This window comes from Protomyctophum bolini (genome assembly GCF_963924005.1).
Source record: "Protomyctophum bolini genome assembly, chromosome: 24".
Lineage (NCBI taxonomy): Eukaryota > Metazoa > Chordata > Actinopteri > Myctophiformes > Myctophidae > Protomyctophum > Protomyctophum bolini.
The window spans coordinates 28,803,730-28,822,742 of record NC_137885.1 but is presented as its reverse complement, the minus strand read 5'-3'; the positions used below and the strand labels follow the sequence as shown (position 1 = coordinate 28,822,742).

The window sequence follows — 19,013 nt, the reverse complement described above, 5'->3', positions numbered from 1 at the left end:
AAACCCTGTACCCCATAAGACGTCAGATGGGTTCATGTTAAGGTTTTAGACCAATAGTCTAAAACTAAAGCCTGTACCCCATAAGACGTCAGATGGGTTCATGTTAAGGTTTTAGACCAATAGTCTAAAACTAAAGCCTGTACCCCATAAGACGTCTGATGGGTTCATGTTAAGGTTTTAGACCAATAGTCTAAAACTAAAGCCTGTACCCCATAAGATGACCCCATTTCTTTTTTACTCTTTGTGGAACGTTGCAGAAACATGTCTACCGGTGACATCAGCAATGGGGGTTTTCTAAGAAACCCGGGTTAAAGTTCACGACTGGGTTTCATTATGTTATGTGGGTTCTATAGAAGGTTTCATTCATGTTATGTGGGTTCTATAGAAGGTCTTAGGTTTCATTCATGTTATGTGGGTTCTATAGAAGGTTTCATTCATGTTATGTCGTTTCTATAGAAGGTTTCATTCATGTTATGTGGGTTCTATAGAAGCCAGCATGTCTTCTATGGAAGCGTGTTGTGCTGTGAAAATAGCCGATCTACAAGCTCACACCACATCACAGCGTGACGTGGTGTGAGCTTGTAGATCAGCCATTGTCCGGTTATTAATCATTTTGAAGTGGTCACACTAGCAATAGAATGACGAGTGTCTTAATTTGGTCAATGTCGCGGAATAGAATACATGTTCACTGTTCAGGAACTTCTTCCAGAAACCCCCAAATCACGTTTCTTTGCGTCATTCCACCAAGAAGCACCATCTTGTAATGAGCATTACAGGTCCTCGCCAATATGAACGGAAAGAAGTGGCCCTTTAGGCCTTGTACAATAATTAAAATAAGTACTGTAAAGTACAGCCACACAACCTTGTTGGAAATGAAACATCTTGGCTTATTGTAAAATAACAATTCGATACGATGTTCAAGAAGAATTCATTTTTATTGTACAAAAAATAATTACATTTCTTCAGCAGCTTCTTCCAGTGTTGGCCATATGTGCCGAAAACTCAACGACACAAGTGTCCGTTTTAATTCAAGTATACTGTTATGATGTCTACTGTATAATGTCATACATTATAATGGATTCGTTCTACTGTAATGTCATACATTATAATAGATGGTTCAGAGGTAGGCCTTTGTGGTTGATATGGCTAAATACTGTAGGGCTGCACGTGGTACTTTTATAACATCAAAACTTTAGTTTACACCAACCTTCTGGAAGGATGTTGCAAGTCGGCCCCCAAATAATTGGCAACCCGCCCCCCCCCCCTTTTTATTAATTATATTGAATTAATATTGAAGAAAAAAACATTTAAAAGTATACTTTAGTTCAATTGATCAGAGTCTGAACAGTCCAATTGAAATAAACACTGAAAACGACACTTTCGATGTGTCTCCCATCGGGGGTAAAAATACTAGTCTGGTTTAACAAAGTACAGTTAAATGGTGCTCATATCATATGAAGCATGTGTCCATGACGCATGCTTCATAATGTCCTCTTATCATTTGAAATAATCCAGAAACTGTTCTAGGATCTGTAAAGTGCTGGAAAACAAGGTTTAAAAAAATAAATGTTTAGCCATGTTTGTGTTAACATCACTCGAGCCCGGCCCATGCCAAACTGATTGTGGATCATCGGGTGTTTTGACGTGATATTTTTGGTCAGAAAAAAAAAAACTGCCAACATTTTCAAAATCATTTTGAAAAACGTGCATTTGATTTTCTATTTGAGAACATTTAACTGATGCGCGAATAATTATAACCAGTCATGCCGTATTCGGCCAAATCTACAAGCTGTAGATGTTTCACCTCTAATGGCATGCTATTGGCCGATAGCCATAGGCGGCGGGTGAGTTTTACCTTTGGGTAGGCTATAGAATTGCGTTTGGGGGGGGACTCTCGCGGCCGAGCGAAACGAGGCCGCCGCCGCGGATTTATTTATTTATTTATTTCCCAGATGGTCTAAAAATGAGTTATTTAGCATACTTTTACCAATGAATTAGCCTATACACAGACAACGACTTTTGGACGTCTTTTTCTCAAGTCTCGAGTCAGTCAGTACTCAGTGTAGATTACCCGGCGGTGTTGCTGCCCCTCCGGGAGTCGCGGCTCATGGCTCTACAGACGGCACAGAGACAGCAGTCACTCCGCTGAACGTGTCAGTGTTGCTGCAGGGGTGTGAACTGTGAACCGTGCAGCCTAGGCACTGGTGCTGCTGAGTTCTGACACAGCCGACTCACAGCTTCTTCTTCTGAATTAGGCTACTTTATATTTGCATTGAAAAAGACATTTTGCTGTTTCCCAAAACAAACCAGCGCGCGGCCGCGCGCTACTCTTTGCTACAAAGCGACTGGAAGGACGAGGTTTACAGACATACCAATAGTAGTCAATCATATGCTGTATAGTGTATAGCCTATCCGATCAGCGATCACCAGGGGGGCAGCGACAACACACACACACACAATAGCCTTCTATAATGCTGCGCACATATATTATATATATTTAAAAAAATATCCAGCATAATTTTTGGGAAGGCTAAGCCTTCCCTAGCCTTATGCACCCGCCGCCTATGCCGATAGCCATGTAATAAAGTCAAATATTGAGCGACATATCAGCCGGGGCTCTAGGTCATTACGAGTCTAAACAATTAGTGCTATTTTGAGTGATAATTGTGCAGCCCTGAGCCATTCGCTAGGTTTGAGGTAGTGTGCCACATTTCCCTGTGAAACATTTTCTCTTTTTTTTTTAATGTGCGTTTTCATCAAATTTCTAAAGAGGCACTCGAGTCAATAATTTACATTTCTCAATTCTGTGCACGAGTCAAACATGCCAGGGCAACTCACATTTAATGTGCACGCGCATAATGTGCGCGCACACACAAAAACAACTGACCATTCTGTGTCTTTGAAGTAAGAGTTTGTGCAATGAATGCAAGTAAACATTTGAACACTTTTTCTAATTTTAAAACACTCCTGGGGTTCATTTTAACGCCCACTCCGGCTTCTGTGTGCACCCCAGGCTGTTTGATTCAATATTTAGATATTTGATATTCATTTAACCCCAGACCCCTCCTATATGAAAGTCCATGTTAACCATGTTTTAGATTAGTTGAAACTAGTCACCTGGTTCTGGTGACTCAACTGACAAAGTGTCAACAAAAGCCAGAGTAGATGCTGAAGATAACTCAAGAAGTGTTTTTTAAAGTGAAATACCTCTAACGAAGAGTGAAATACCCCTCTAAAGAAGAGTGGAGTGAAATACCCCTCTAAAGAATAGTGAAATACCTCTAAAGAGTGAAATACCCCTCTAAAGAAGAGTGAAATACCTCTAAAGAATAGTGAAATACCCCTCTAAAGAAGAGTGAAATACCTCTAAAGAGTGAAATACCCCTCTAAAGAAGATAGCAAAGTCATCTAATGCAGTCATTCCTAAAAGCCAGTTCAACCAAGTGCAAAAGTATGTAGCCCAGTGCTGCAATAAATGTGTTCTCTCAGTTAACAGTAGAGTACTGATTAGAATGCACTCTCATCCAGTTTACTGCATACTCTGTGCAGGTTATTGCAGTAGTGTGTGTACTGTATTACTGTGTATTGCAAGCTACTGTACTGCAACTCATTCCGGGCTATTTCTTTAGTTTATACTCATTTTGTATGTCCGTAGCAAAAACTGTTACGCGACTCGAGCACTGTCGCATATTCAGATAATACATCAACGTGTGACTGCATCTATAAATGTCTATTTATTGCCTCCATGGGCCTACATACAAAAATGAAATAAGTAGATTAAAGAAAAGGAAAAACAATAACCTGAATATAACTTTTTTTTTTCTTCTCCTCCTTCCTGCAAAACTGTTTTCAGTACTAGTCCCAACCCTGTTGTAGTAATTTTATCTTATAAGCAAAACGACAGCGATATTTAAGGAGCTACTGAACCCTGTTTAACAGGAGGAGGTCGCACAGCTGGTATAGCCACCATGCAATCCCGTTTTTATTTTGAAAGATAAATGAACAAACGGCATTATGTTGTCTTCCTCTGGGTTTCAACCCTTTTCATAAATATATAAAGGTCTGTTATTTATTCGCCGTTTGAGCCACGGAACAGATTTAGCCCCTCAGACCTCCAAACCGTAGTTGTTGCATAAGATTTGTCCACATTTCCATGCTGTATTGATGTGGTAGCAAACGATCAAAATAACTTCTACATTAATAATTCGTAATAATAATTCTTCTACATTCTCTTTATGTACACCGAATCACCGATATTTAACGTGTATGATGATATTTAAATGTATCTATTGAGCGTAAAATGAAACCAAATTGAGTATCAGGTTACCGACTCTCCATCATTGAGCTGGGGACCGCCTGGAACACCCTCAGGGACCACTGGTGGTCCCCAGACCAGGTTTACTGTAGGAATCCTATAACTGTGGAAACAGTTTGTTTTCTTAAAAAAAATAAAAATCAAATAGTTTAGCATTGTGGCTACGAGCTGTGCACCCTTCTTTTAAACAGAGATAATCTTATCTCGCGAAACCACTTGAACCCTACCCATTCTGGGCCACACGTTTGGCTATAATGCTTATAATGTTTTAGGTGCGGGTGTCTAGCGTAAAGTGAAAACAGTGGGGGACTCTGGGTTGGGTTTAAGTGGTTAAATGTAGATCAATACAAAGTCAGTTTTTCCACAAACAAAACGTTCGAAAAAAGCTTTGCCCATTTTCAACCTTATCTTCATATAATTGTTCCTCACTGAGGCTCATAAGATGAGTCCATGTCTCACTCACTCTACACACTATTTCCATCATAAGACGAGTCCATGTCTCACTCACTCTACACACTATTTCTATCATAAGACGAGTCCATGTCTCACTCACTCTACACACTATTTCTATCATAAGACGAGTCCATGTCTCACTCACTCTACACACTATTTCTATCATAAGACGAGTCCATGTCTCACTCACTCTACACACTATTTCTATCATAAGACGAGTCCATGTCTCACTCACTCTACACACTATTTCTATCATAAGATGAGTCCATGTCTCACTCACTCTACACACTATTTCTATCATAAGACGAGTCCATGTCTCACTCACTCTACACACTATTTCTATCATAAGACGAGTCCATGTCTCACTCACTCTACACACTATTTCTATCATAAGATGAGTCCATGTCTCACTCACTCTACACACTATTTCCATCATAAGACGAGTCCATGTCTCACTCACTCTACACACTATTTCTATCATAAGACGAGTCCATGTCTCACTCACTCTACACACTATTTCCATCATAAGACGAGTCCATGTCTCACTCACTCTACACACTATTTCTATCATAAGACGAGTCCATGTCTCACTCGCCTGGGGGAAAACTCCTGGAAATGTGGCATATAGCGCTAAACGTTCTCTCTCTCTGATAGATCATGCCCTGCACCTGTATTCAATCTCTCTCTCTCTCTCTCTCTCTCTCTCTCTCTCTCTCTCTCTCTGAGAGTACGTTTTTACAGCTGGCAACAGCCCGACTAACTTTCCGGAAGTGCATTATTTGTCTATGGGACCCTATATGGTCTATGGGACCATATGGTCTATGGGACCCTATATGGTCTATGGGACCATATGGTCTATGGGACCCTATACGGTCTATGGGACCCTACTGTCTATGGGACCCTATATTGGGCGATGTGTCGGACGATGCTCGCCCACCCCCCAACGTATTCTCTCTCTCTCTCTGTCTATATATCTCTAGTTATAACATTTCAATGCTCTCTCTCTCTCTCTCTCTCTCTCTCTCTCTGTCTCTCTCTCTCTGTTTCTCTCTCTCTCACATCCCCTGCACCTGTGATGCCTGGTCTAGGCTTTTCTTGTGTGTTTTGGCCCACCAGTTTTGGAGATATGGCTTATAGAGTAATGTCTTATAGAGATATGGCTTATAGAGTGTCAGGTGTGATGTCGGAACAGGCCAGCTCCATATATGGAGATATACTGTAGGGGTGATCTGATGGACTTGACCCTGTGGGGGTGTGGATGGAACGCATGTGTCAAATTTGAAGTGGGTGGGGCGAACGGTTCTCGAATTACGTGGATATCACACACACACACACACACACACACACACACACACACACAGAGAGAGAGACATTTATAGATAGATAAGGTTGAAAAGTGCTCCTTTAAAACAAAACAAAACAAATCACCCTGAGAGTAACGAAGCTTTCAAGCCAGAGTTCAGGTTCAACTGTAGGACTTAACCCTCGACCTCCCGGCGCGAGGCCGAGGAGAGCAGCGCTCGCTCCATCCGTCTGTGTCGGGTTACAGCCATGTGACGCAGGGCACACGGCAAGGCCCTCCCCCCCCTCCCCCCTCTTTAGGCAGAGAGGACGACCGAAATAGCCGGGGGCGGCCCGGGCCCCCCCGGGCCCCCGGGGCCCCCCCGCCCGCACAGGCAGCCAGGTGCAACTTTACACATGATGTGTCTCAGGTTGCAGCTCCACCAAAACACAGCGGAGCTGCTTAACCAACGCACAGCGAGGAGCGTCTTACTTCTGATTAAAGAAGTCCTGTGTGTGTGTGTGTGTGTGTGTGTGTGTGTGTGTGTGTGTGTGTGTGTGTGTGTGTGTGTGTGACTGTGTGTGTGACTGTGTGTGTGTGTGTGTGTGACTGTGTGTGTGTGTGAATGTGTGTGTGTGTGAATGTGTGTGACTGTGTGTGTGTGTGTGACTGTGTGTGTGTGTGTGTGACTGTGTGTGTGTGTGTGTGTGTGTGTGTGTGTGTGTGTGTGTGTGTGTGTGTGTGTGTGTGTGTGTGTGTGCATATAGTCAGAGAGTTGTCCCCCCATCAGTTACATGTAAACATTGGGGGGGGGAGGGGGGGGGTCTCTGTGTGAGGTCATCGGGTCAGGTAGAATGCTTTTCTCCCTCTCTAAGCTGTGGAGGGAAAGGAAAACATTATATATTATATATATATGTATATATATATTTAATTCACACACAAACACGTGCAGGTTTTAACCCTTTTCATACCAAGGTCCATTCATTATCCAGCATTTGAGCCACGGTTCTGGACATCTCCATATATGGAGCTGGCCTGTTGTGACATCTGCATAATAATACTCCATATTTGGGCATGGCTGACAAATATCTCCACGTGGGCATAAAAGCGACACAGACATAATAACTGGGTTGGGCCATGCATTTCCAACTTAACTTGCATCGTTCCAAGTGGGCCAGTGCCCAACGGGCAGCGCTCTATAGTTTACAGAAAGTCTACAGTCCACACATGTGGCCCCTCTGGAGTGAGTGTGGAAATATAGTGGCCCCTCTGGAGTGAGTGTGGAACTATAGTGGCCCCTCTGGAGTGAGTGTGGAAATATAGTGGCCCTCTGGAGTGAGTGTGGAAATATAGTGGTCCCTCTGGAGTGAGTGTGGAACTATAGTGGCCCTCTGGAGTGAGTGTGGAACTATAGTGGCCCCTCTGGAGTGAGTGTGGAAATATAGTGGCCCCTCTGGAGTGAGTGTGGAACTATAGTGGCCCCTCTGGAGTGAGTGTGGAAACATAGTGGCCCCTCTGGAGTGAGTGTGGAACTATAGTGGCCCTCTGGAGTGAGTGTGGAACTATAGTGGTCCTCTGGAGTGAGTGTGGAACTATAGTGGTCCTCTGGAGTGAGTGTGGAAATATAGTGGCCCTTTGGAGTGAGTGTGGAACTATAGTGGCCCTCTGGAGTGAGTGTGGAACTATAGTGGCCCTCTGGAGTGAGTGTGGAACTATAGTGGCCCTCTGGAGTGAGTGTGGAACTATAGTGGCCCTCTGGAGTGAGTGTGGAACTATAGTGGCCCTCTGGAGTGAGTGTGGAAATATAGTGGCCCTCTGCATCTTCACAGTTGCCCACCTCTAATCTACCCAATTAATTGTTATTTTGATCAATGTTTGCCTGTTAAACATCCCTACATGTGAGAAAATATATTGAAGCAAGGGGGGCCGGGGGGGGGGTATTTGCCCTGTACGTCGTCAACGTGGTCCGACCAGGCCTGTATAGAAGGGTTGAAAACCACTGGTTTAGGTTAGGGTTGAAATATGGACATGTTTCTGTCCTCTGGCTTTAACCGTCTGGATGTTGGCCCAGACGGTTAGCTCAACCGTCTGGATGTTGGCCCAGACGGTTAGCTCAACCGGGCTCGACTCCCAATCCCGACAGTCCCCCATATCTCTCCCCATTTCCTGTCAGTCTACTTTCAACCTATGAATAAAAGGCAGAAAGAGCCGTAGAACTGAACCCTGGATGTTGTACTGGTCTGTGACCCAGTAGAACTGAACCCTGGATGTTGTACTGGTCTGTGACCCGGTAGAACTGAACCCTGGATGTTGTACTGGTCTGTGACGCAGTAGAACTGAACCCTGGATGTTGTACTGGTCTGTGACCCAGTAGAACTGAACCCTGGATGTTGTACTGGTCTGTGACCCAGTAGAACTGAACCCTGGATGTTGTACTGGTCTGTGACACAGTAGAACTGAACCCTGGATGTTGTACCGGTCTGTGACGCAGTAGAACTGAACCCTGGATGTTGTACTGGTCTGTGACACAGTAGAACTGAACCCTGGATGTTGTACTGGTCTGTGACACGGTAGAACTGAACCCTGGATGTTGTACTGGTCTGTGACACAGTAGAACTGAACCCTGGATGTTGTACTGGTCTGACTGTGACGCAGAACTTCTCAAGGCTTTTAAGGTTGTGACATAATATTTATGTTCTGCAGCCGCCAGCCAGTGTGGCCTTACAAGTTACACTGCTGCCAAAACCTACTGGCTATTTATGGATGCAACACACAACACACAACACACAACACACACACACACGCACGCGCACCCACAGGTGTATATTGGCCTACTACTGTATATACATCAACGTTTCAGGACAGCATTTAAAATATAGCTTAAACAATTCCAAAAGGTATAGCCTTTAAAAATAGCCAAACAACAAAGTATAAAATAGGCTAAACTGGCCCCGGACGGCTGGCATGGTCATCTGTGTGGCCGACTGGGCGCGTTGCAGGTTCTTTTTTTTTTATATATATTTTTTATCCCACGATTTTGTGTCAATCATCTAATGTGATCCTGGGCTCTACACACCCTCCACCAACCTGGGGAGAGCAACGGACTTGAACTCATGCTTCCTTCATGCCTGAGTGTCCAAGTTGCTCCTTTACACCTGACAGGGGGGAGTTTCCCTGGTTGGACGTAGCGCGTGGAAGGAACACGTTATTCCAACCAGTTCCTTTCCCCTCCATCAGGCGCCCCGGCTGGCCAGGGGGAGGCAGTTTAGTGACCAGGATTACTGCATGTTTTTTGTGAGGGTATACCTACCCTATAGAGAACATGCAAACTCCACACAGGAAGGCCCTTTCGCCAACCCCGCCTTCGGGGTTGGCGTTGCAGGTTCGACTCCCTTTGCTGCACGTCACTCACCACCTCGCCCCCCTCCCCATTTCTACTATCAATAAATGCAGAAAATTCCCAAACAGTAACTAATTATCACTGGGGAAAAAAACCCATTGAATTCTGTTTTTAAGTTAGGAAAATGTGTGCTTGTTTCGGGATGTTTCTTGAAAATAAGTAAAACTAAAAATACTTTTTCAAGAAACGTTCCGAAACAAGCACACATTTTCCTAATTGAAAAAAAAAATCAACAAAAAAATCAAAGAAATGATAGTGAAAAGTGTAGTGAAAATGGCTGATCTACAAGCTCTTAGCTTGTAGATCGTCTATTTTCACTAGGCCCAGGCAAACATCTAATTCCTCTGTTGGGTCACGGGATAAGGCCCAGACCACACCGCTGCGTAACTCCTTGCACCAAAACAAACCACACCAATGCAACTCCTTGCAACATTATGCCATTGGGAATAATGGTTGCAAAACGTGCAAGCAGTCGCAAAGAGTTGCATGGCGACCCTCTGGTGTGGTTAGGTCAAGGTCAAGGTCAAGTTTATTCATATGTCCCAAACTGGGCTTTGAAGGTTCGGGAACCACTGGCCTATTGGTGTCGTGCAAAGCCAAATAACTAAAATGACCTGCTCAGGCAGAAGGTACAGATAATAATAATAATAATAATAATAGTAGTACCTGTCTCCTCTGGCTGCTCAGGCAGAAGGTACAGATGGGTCTCAGGGCCGCGGCGGCGGCAACGGCGGCCGCGGCGGCGACGGCGGTATTACTGGCGGTATTGCCGCTGCCGCTGTTGTTCTCGCCGCTCTCGTGAGCGCCGCCCTGCAGGAGGAGGCTCTGGTAGCGCAGGCAGGGCGGCGCGGCGCCTTGCTCCGCCTCCAGCAGGAGGACGTTGGCGAGGTGCGCGATGTAGCTGGAGGCCAGCCGCAGCGTCTCGATCTTGGACAGCTTGCGGTCGCGCGGCTCCGTGGGGATGAGCGTGCGCAGCGCGCTGAACGCCGTGTTGACGCTGTGCGTGCGGTCGCGCTCCCGCGCGTTGGCCGCCTGCCGCTGCTTGCTGGAGCCGCCGAGGCCGCCGCCGCCGCCTCCCCCCAACGCCCCCTGGTGGTGGTGGTGGTGGTGGGGATGGCGGCGCTCCATGCCGCCGCCCCGCACCCCCCTCCTCCTCCTCTGCCTCTGCTGGTGGTGGTGCTGGTGGTGGTGGGGGTGGGGGGGCGCTCCCCTCACCTATAATACGCATGGCACAATTACATGTATGATGATTAAAGGTATATTCAGTGATTTCACTTTAGAAATTACATGTACAATTAAATTACAATCACTCAATTACTACGGTATGTTCCCAGGTGTAACAACTCAGACAGTCTGTAAAGGGGCCAAACCTTTGGAACTCCTTGCAGTCCCGCAGTCCCGCCCCCTTTCAGAAAAACGAGTGGCCTAGGAAATGAAAACCCAATGCATTCTCCCATCGGCACTTCTAATATAATTTATTTAAAGACGGTTACGCCGCGGACAAAGCCAACTCGGATCGTGACAAATCATGACAATGAACACAATGTTTTGGGGCCGATCAAATCATTAGAAAGAAGAAAAGAAAGTCAGGAGACAACACTATTTGTTTTGTTTTTCGTCTTAAATAAATTATTTGATCGGCCCAAAACATTGTGTTCATGGACTGCGGCGCTCTATAGGGTTCTAAGACGAGACGAATGGTAACGTGTTTCTACAGAGTTTCTACAGAATGGTAACGTGTTTCTACAGAGTTTCTACAGAATGGTAACGTGTTTCTACAGAGTTTCTACAGAATGGTAGCGTGTTTCTACAGAGTTTCTACAGAATGGTAACGTGTTTCTACAGAGTTTCTACAGAATGGTAACGTGTTTCTACAGAGTTTCTACAGAATGGTAACGTGTTTCTACAGAGTTTCTACAGAATGGTAACGTGTTTCTACAGAGTTTCTACAGAATGGTAACGTGTTTCTACAGAGTTTCTACAGAATGGTAACGTGTTTCTACAGAGTTTCTACAGAATGGTAACGTGTTTCTACAGAGTTTCTACAGAATGGTAACGTGTTTCTACAGAGTTTCTACAGAATGGTAACGTGTTTCTACAGAGTTTCTACAGAATGGTAACGTGTTTCTACAGAGTTTCTACAGAATGGTAACGTGTTTCTACAGAGTTTCTACAGAATGGTAACGTGTTTCTACAGAGTTTCTACAGAATGGTAACGTGTTTCTACAGAGTTTCTACAGAATGGTAACGTGTTTCTACAGAGTTTCTACAGAATGGTAACGTGTTTCTACAGAATGGTAACGTGTTTCTACAGAGTTTCTACAGAATGGTAACGTGTTTCTACAGAGTTTCTACAGAATGGTAACGTGTTTCTACAGAGGACTCAAACTAGGGTTGGAATCAAATCAACTCGTATACAGTTTCTGACTGGTTACTGTACCTCAGTGATTAGGTTTACCTTTGTACGTTATAAGGTAATTGGCATCATTTTTACGTAAAATATTATTAGTATATATTCCTCCTTTTGTATACTTGATTGGTTGTTGGTTTTTTTTTAAACTAAAGTGTTACTGTATTTTTAGAAAAGTCTCCTGTGGACAGGTGGTGAAAATTATAGCACTCTTGCTAAGACACTGTACGCAATGCATCTACATACTGTACAACGTGTGTCCATATCAAATAAATAAACAAACACATACAATGACTGACTATGTACAATTATGATTTACAATGTACAGTACAAATTCAATATCAAAATATAGCTGCAAGCAGCGATAAGACGGGGCCAAGGAATTAGGAAAAAATCACACCCGTGTGAACTGAGTGGTGGATAATTACAATATCCAAAATATGAATTAATATGAATTACTGTATCCAACTAAAGCAGCATGCAGCGATGTGTTTTACTACAGCTCGTAGATCTGCTATTTGAGCAATTTATTTTTTTTAAAACAAAGAATATTGGATCCTATAACAAAGACTTAAAACTAAGGACATTTTCTCTATTATCATTTAGTTTCAGGTGGTTTTGTAAGTACGTAACACAATACAGTTTCAGTTAGTTATATCTTTTTTACGATGCTTTGTTTTCAAGTCTAGTTGTCGTTAAATGTTACTTTTATTAATGTCGGTTGCACGTTGGTGTTGCACGTTGGTGTTGCACGGCGTAAATAGCAGATCTACAAGCCTGCAGAGCTTGTAGATCTGTTATTTACTAAGCATGACACCCCCGCACACAACTACATACAACCAATACCAAAACACGGTTGCCCTGCACGACCCGGGGGGGGGGGGGGGGGGGGGGGGGGTGTAGCGTGTTTTGGGACGCAGAATAACTGACACCAGGCACGTGCACACATAGACATCAAAGGGGGCTTCAACCCCTGCCCTTTTACCCAAAATAAGAAATGCAAATGTCCCCGTCCCCCCGTCCCATGCCATACCCATAAAGCAGGAGAATTGTCTTTTCCGAACTTCCCGGAACTTGAACTTGAAACATTTTGCGTTGTAATAACTACTTGTCCTCAGTGTCGCATCTCCAGTAGCCAAAGAGTGCGGGGTCACGCCCCCAAAAATAGCTGATCTACAAAAGCACATGTCTTTGTATTTTTCTTTTTATAAAGTGCCCTTTTTAGGGATATTTCAGCCCCCCGGTGCCTCAGACAGACAGACAGCCCCCCATGGGCCCCCCGTGCCTCAGACAGACAGCCCCCCGTGCCCTCAGACAGACAGCCCCCCATGGGCCCCCCGTGCCTCAGACAGACAGCCCCCCGTGCCTCAGACAGACAGACAGCCCCCCGTGCCTCAGACAGACAGCCCCCCGTGCCTCAGACAGACAGCCCCCCTGCCTCTCTCTCCAACACCGTCTGCACGTCCCTGGACTCCCTGAGACCTGCAGAACTCACCCTGGCCGCGGCGCTGCCGCCCCGAATACCGCGTCCTCCGTCCGTCCCTCCTCCGCCGGTGGACGGCGTGTCGGAGCTGTCGCTGCCGCTGTCCTCCACGTCCTCCTCCATGATGTCCTCAACGTCTTCGTCCGTCTCGCTGTCGGACGGGAACACTCTGCCGCCGTGAGCTCTGAGCTCTACTGCTGCTGCCGACCACATCATGACTGACTGACTGACTGACTGACTGACTGACTGGGCCTGCAGCTGCTGCTGCTGCTGCTGTCTCTGTCTGTGTGTGTGTGTGTGTGTGTGTGTGTGTGTGTGTGTGTGTGTGTGTGTGTGTGTGTGTGTTGCCTTTCGCAAGAGAAACAAGCCAGCCTGCACAGTCTACAAAAACAAGGCCAAAAGAAGCAACGTACGTGGGCTATATATACAGTAGTCTGGTTACGGTATAAAGCAAGGCTCGTAACAGTTGTTCTGGTTTTCTTCTATTTTGTTTTATTGAGGTTAAGGTTATAGGATTCAGGAATAGGTTTAGGGTTAGGCCTAGCTTTATACTATACTTTCAGGAATAGGGTTAGATTTAGGCGTAGTTTTACTGAGGTCGAGTTTAGGAATAAGGTTATGGTTAGGCGTAGTTTTACTGAGGTCAAGTTTAGGAATAAGGTGATGGTTAGGCGTAGTTTTACTGAGGTCAAGTTTAGGAATAGGGTGATGGTTAGGCATAGTTTTACTGAGGTCAAGTTTAGGAATACGGTTATGGTTAGGCGTAGTTTTACTGAGGTCAAGTTTAGGAATAAGGTTATGGTTAGGCGTAGTTTTACTGGGTCAAGTTTAGGAATAAGGTGATGGTTAGGCGTAGTTTTACTGAGGTCAAGTTTAGGAATAGGTTTAGTTTCAGGCATAGTTTAACAGAGGTTAAGTTTAGGAGGGTTAGGTTTAGACGTTGTTTTACTGTGACGTCCTTGGCGTGGGTTATAGGGTCCTTGACGTGAAAATGTTTGGGAACCGCTGGTTTAAACTTTAAACAACATTAGACAAGCCCCAATAATATGTTCTACACTTTAGAAACAAGCCTCTCCTCAAAACAAACACAGGCTACCAATATTTGCATGCCACAATACATAAGACGAGCCCAAAGTCACTTATAATAAGCTGATTTGGCAACACCTACATATATGTGCGTGTGCGCGCATGTGTGTGTGCGTGCATGCGTGTGTAAGCACACTCTAAGGAGTGAAAATAGACTGGTCTGTGATGAGAGGCAGCAACCAGCTGCTAGTCTACAGACAGGTCCCATGACCTACCTGCCTGTCTGTCTGTCTGTCTGTCTGTCTGTCTGTCTGTCTGTCTGTCTGCCTGCCTGCCTGCCTGCCTGCCTGCCTGCCTGCTTGCTGCCCTGCACGCCTGACTGCCTGCCTGCTTGCGCGCCTGTCTGTCTGTCTGCCTGCCTGCCTGACTGCGCGCCTGTCTGTCTGCCTGCCTGCGCGCCTGTCTGTCTGTCTGCCTGCCCGCCTGCCTGACTGCGCGCCTGTCTGTCTGCCTGACTGCGCGCCTGTCTGTCTGCCTGCCTGCCTGCCTGCCTGCCTGCCTGTCTGTCTGCCTGCCTGCCTGACCTGCACGCCTGTCTGCCTGCCTGCCATGACCTGTCTGTCTGAACTACCTGTCCAAAACTGACCACCATTTGATTAAATTTAGCCTCTCAGACCTCTCTTTCTTGTTGTGCATGGATAAGATTTTGTCCACAATGCTGCAATACAATGTTGTATTGATGTTGGTACCATTAGGAGAGACAACAGGTTGTATTGATGTTGGTACCATTAGGAGAGACAACAGGTTGTATCGATGTTGGTACCATTAGGAGAGACAACAGGTTGTATTGATGTTGGTACCATTAGGAGAGACAACAGGTTGTATTGATGTTGGTACCATTAGGAGAGACAACAGGTTGTATCGATGTTGGTACCATTAGGAGAGACAACAGGTTGTATTGATGTTGGTTCCATTAGTAGAGACAACAGGTTGTATTGATGTTGGTACCATTAGGAGAGACAACAGGTTGTATTGATGTTGGTACCATTAGGAGAGACAACAGGTTGTATTGATGTTGGTACCATTAGGAGAGACAACATGATGTTGGTACCATTAGGAGAGACAACAGGTTGTATTGATGTTGGTACCATTAGGAGAGACAACAGGCTGTATTGATGTTGGTACCATTAGGAGAGATAACAGATAACAGGATGTTGGTACCATTAGGAGAGATAACAGGCACATTGATGTTGGTACCATTAGGAGAGACAACAGGTTGTATTGATGTTGGTACCATTAGGAGAGATAACAGGTTGTATCGATGTTGGTACCATTAGGAGAGACAACAGGTTGTATTGATGTTGGTACCATTAGGAGAGACAACAGGTTGTATTGATGTTGGTACCATTAGGAGAGACAACAGGTTGTATTGATGTTGGTACCATTAGGAGAGATAACAGGTTGTATTGATGTTGGTACCATTAGGAGAGACAACAGGTTGTATTGATGTTGGTACCATTAGGAGAGATAACAGGTTGTATTGATGTTGGTACCATTAGGAGAGACAACAGGTTGTATTGATGTTGGTACCATTAGGAGAGACAACAGGTTGTATCGATGTTGGTACCATTAGGAGAGACAACAGGTTGTATTGATGTTGGTACCATTAGGAGAGACAACAGGTTGTATTGATGTTGGTACCATTAGGAGAGACAACAGGTTGTATTGATGTTGGTACCATTAGGAGAGACAACAGGTTGTATTGATGTTGGTACCATTAGGAGAGACAACAGGTTGTATTGATGTTGGCACCATTAGGAGAGACAACAGGTTGTATTGATGTTGGTACCATTAGGAGAGACAACAGGTTGTATTGATGTTGGTACCATTAGGAGAGACAACAGGTTGTATTGATGTTGGTACCATTAGGAGAGACAACAGGTTGTATTGATGTTGGTACCATTAGGAGAGACAACAGGTTGTATTGATGTTGGTACCATTAGGAGAGACAACAGGTTGTATTGATGTTGGTACCATTAGGAGAGACAACAGGTTGTATTGATGTTGGTACCATTAGGAGAGACAACAGGTTGTATTGATGTTGGTACCATTAGGAGAGACAACAGGTTGTATTGATGTTGGTACCATTAGGAGAGACAACAGGTTGTATTGATGTTGGTACCATTAGGAGAGACAACAGGTTGTATTGATGTTGATACCATTAGGAGAGACAACAGGCTGTATTGATGTTGGTACCATTAGGAGAGACAACAGGTTGTATTGATGTTGGTACCATTAGGAGAGATAACAGGTTGTATTGATGTTGGTACCATTAGGAGAGACAACAGGCTGTATTGATGTTGGTACCATTAGGAGAGACAACAGGTTGTATTGATGTTGGTACCATTAGGAGAGATAACAGGTTGTATTGATGTTGGTACCATTAGGAGAGACAACAGGTTGTATTGATGTTGGTACCATTAGGAGAGACAACAGGTTGTATTGATGTTGGTACCATTAGGAGAGAGAACAGGTTGTATTGATGTTGGTACCATTAGGAGAGACAACATGATGTTGGTACCATTAGGAGAGACAACAGGTTGTATTGATGTTGGTACCATTAGGAGAGATAACAGGCTGTATTGATGTTGGTACCATTAGGAGAGACAACATGATGTTGGTACCATTAGGAGAGACAACAGGCTGTATTGATGTTGGTACCATTAGGAGAGACAACAGGCTGTATTGATGTTGGTACCATTAGGAGAGACAACAGGCTGTATTGATGTTGGTACCATTAGGAGAAATAACAGGTTGTATTGATGTTGGTACCATTAGGAGAGATAACAGGTTGTATTGATGTTGGTACCATTAGGAGAGATAACAGGTTGTATTGATCTTGGTACCATTAGGAGAGACAACAGGCTGTATTGATGTTGGTACCATTAGGAGAGACAACAGGTTGTATTGATGTTGGTACCATTAGGAGAGACAACAGGTTGTATTGATGTTGGTACCATTAGGAGAGACAACAGGCTGTATTGATGTTGGTACCATTAGGAGAGATAACAGGTTGTATTGATGTTGGTACCATTAGGAGAGATAACAGGTTGTATTGATGTTGGTACCATTAGGAGAGACAACAGGTTGTATTGATGTTGGTACCATTAGGAGAGACAACAGGTTGTATTGATGTTGGTACCATTAGGAGAGATAACAGGTTGTATTGATGTTGGTACCATTAGGAGAGAAACAGGTTGTATTGATGTTGGTACCATTAGGAGAGACAACAGGTTGTATTGATGTTGGTACCATTAGGAGAGATAACAGGTTGTATTGATGTTGGTACCATTAGGAGAGATAACAGGTTGTATTGATGTTGGTACCATTAGGAGAGACAACAGGTTGTATTGATGTTGGTACCATTAGGAGAGACAACAGGTTGTATTGATGTTGGTACCATTAGGAGAGATAACAGGTTGTATTGATGTTGGTACCATTAGGAGAGACAACAGGCTGTAGTGATGTTGGTACCATTAGGAGAGATAACAGGTTGTATTGATGTTGGTACCATTAGGAGAGACAACAGGTTGTATTGATGTTGGTACCATTAGGAGAGATAACAGGTTGTATTGATGTTGGTACCATTAGGAGAGATAACAGGCTGTATTGATGTTGGTACCATTAGGAGAGACAACAGGTTGTATTGATGTTGGTACCATTAGGAGAGACAACAGGTTGTATTGATGTTGGTACCATTAGGAGAGACAACAGGTTGTATTGATGTTGGTACCATTAGGAGAGACAACAGGTTGTATTGATGTTGGTACCATTAGGAGAGATAACAGGTTGTATTGATGTTGGTACCATTAGGAGAGACAACAGGTTGTATTGATGTTGGTACCATTAGGAGAGACAACAGGTTGTATTGATGTTGGTACCATTAGGAGAGACAACAGGCTGTATTGATGTTGGTACCATTAGGAGAGACAACAGGTTGTATTGATGTTGGTACCATTAGGAGAGACAACAGGTTGTATTGATGTTGGTACCATTAGGAGAGACAACAGGTTGTATTGATGTTGGTACCATTAGGAGAGACAACAGGTTGTATTGATGTTGGTACCATTAGGAGAGATAACAGGTTGTATTGATGTTGGTACCATTAGGAGAGACAACAGGTTGTATTGATGTTGGTACCATTAGGAGAGACAACAGGTTGTATTGATGTTGGTACCATTAGGAGAGACAACAGGTTGTATTGATGTTGGTACCATTAGGAGAGACAACAGGTTGTATTGATGTTGGTACCATTAGGAGAGACAACAGGTTGTATTGATGTTGGTACCATTAGGAGAGACAACAGGTTGTATTGATGTTGGTACCATTAGGAGAGACAACAGGTTGTATTGATGTTGGTACCATTAGGAGAGATAACAGGCTGTATTGATGTTGGTACCATTAGGAGAGACAACAGGTTGTATTGATGTTGGTACCATTAGGAGAGACAACAGGTTGTATTGATGTTGGTACCATTAGGAGAGACAACAGGCTGTATTGATGTTGGTACCATTAGGAGAGATAACAGGATGTATTGATGTTGGTACCATTAGGAGAGACAACAGGTTGCATTGATGATGGTAC

The 19,013-nt window shown here is 44.3% G+C and overlaps 1 protein-coding gene and 2 long non-coding RNA genes across 3 annotated transcripts; 1 reads left to right on the top strand and 2 right to left on the bottom strand.

The window, feature by feature from the left end:
- Window positions 1-927: 927 nt before the first annotated feature.
- LOC308311480 lies at window positions 928-4,580 on the top strand. Its single transcript, XR_013963655.1, has 2 exons — window positions 928-1,844; window positions 2,588-4,580. It is a non-coding gene; the product is annotated as an uncharacterized lncRNA (long non-coding RNA).
- Window positions 2,726-5,594, bottom strand: LOC308311481. The gene is made up of 2 exons (XR_013963656.1): window positions 3,321-5,594; window positions 2,726-3,279 (listed from the first exon to the last, which is right to left on the bottom strand). It is a non-coding gene; the product is annotated as an uncharacterized lncRNA (long non-coding RNA).
- An 859-nt stretch (window positions 5,595-6,453) lies between these two features.
- LOC308311854 (uncharacterized protein) lies at window positions 6,454-13,556 on the bottom strand (the record flags this gene model as incomplete). The annotated part of the gene is made up of 3 exons (XM_080758628.1): window positions 6,454-6,925; window positions 10,117-10,665; window positions 13,356-13,556. 3 exons carry the CDS (start codon window positions 13,554-13,556, stop codon window positions 6,896-6,898), a joined length of 780 nt encoding a protein of 259 aa, XP_080614754.1. The 3' UTR covers window positions 6,454-6,895.
- Between the last annotated feature and the right edge of the window lie 5,457 nt (window positions 13,557-19,013).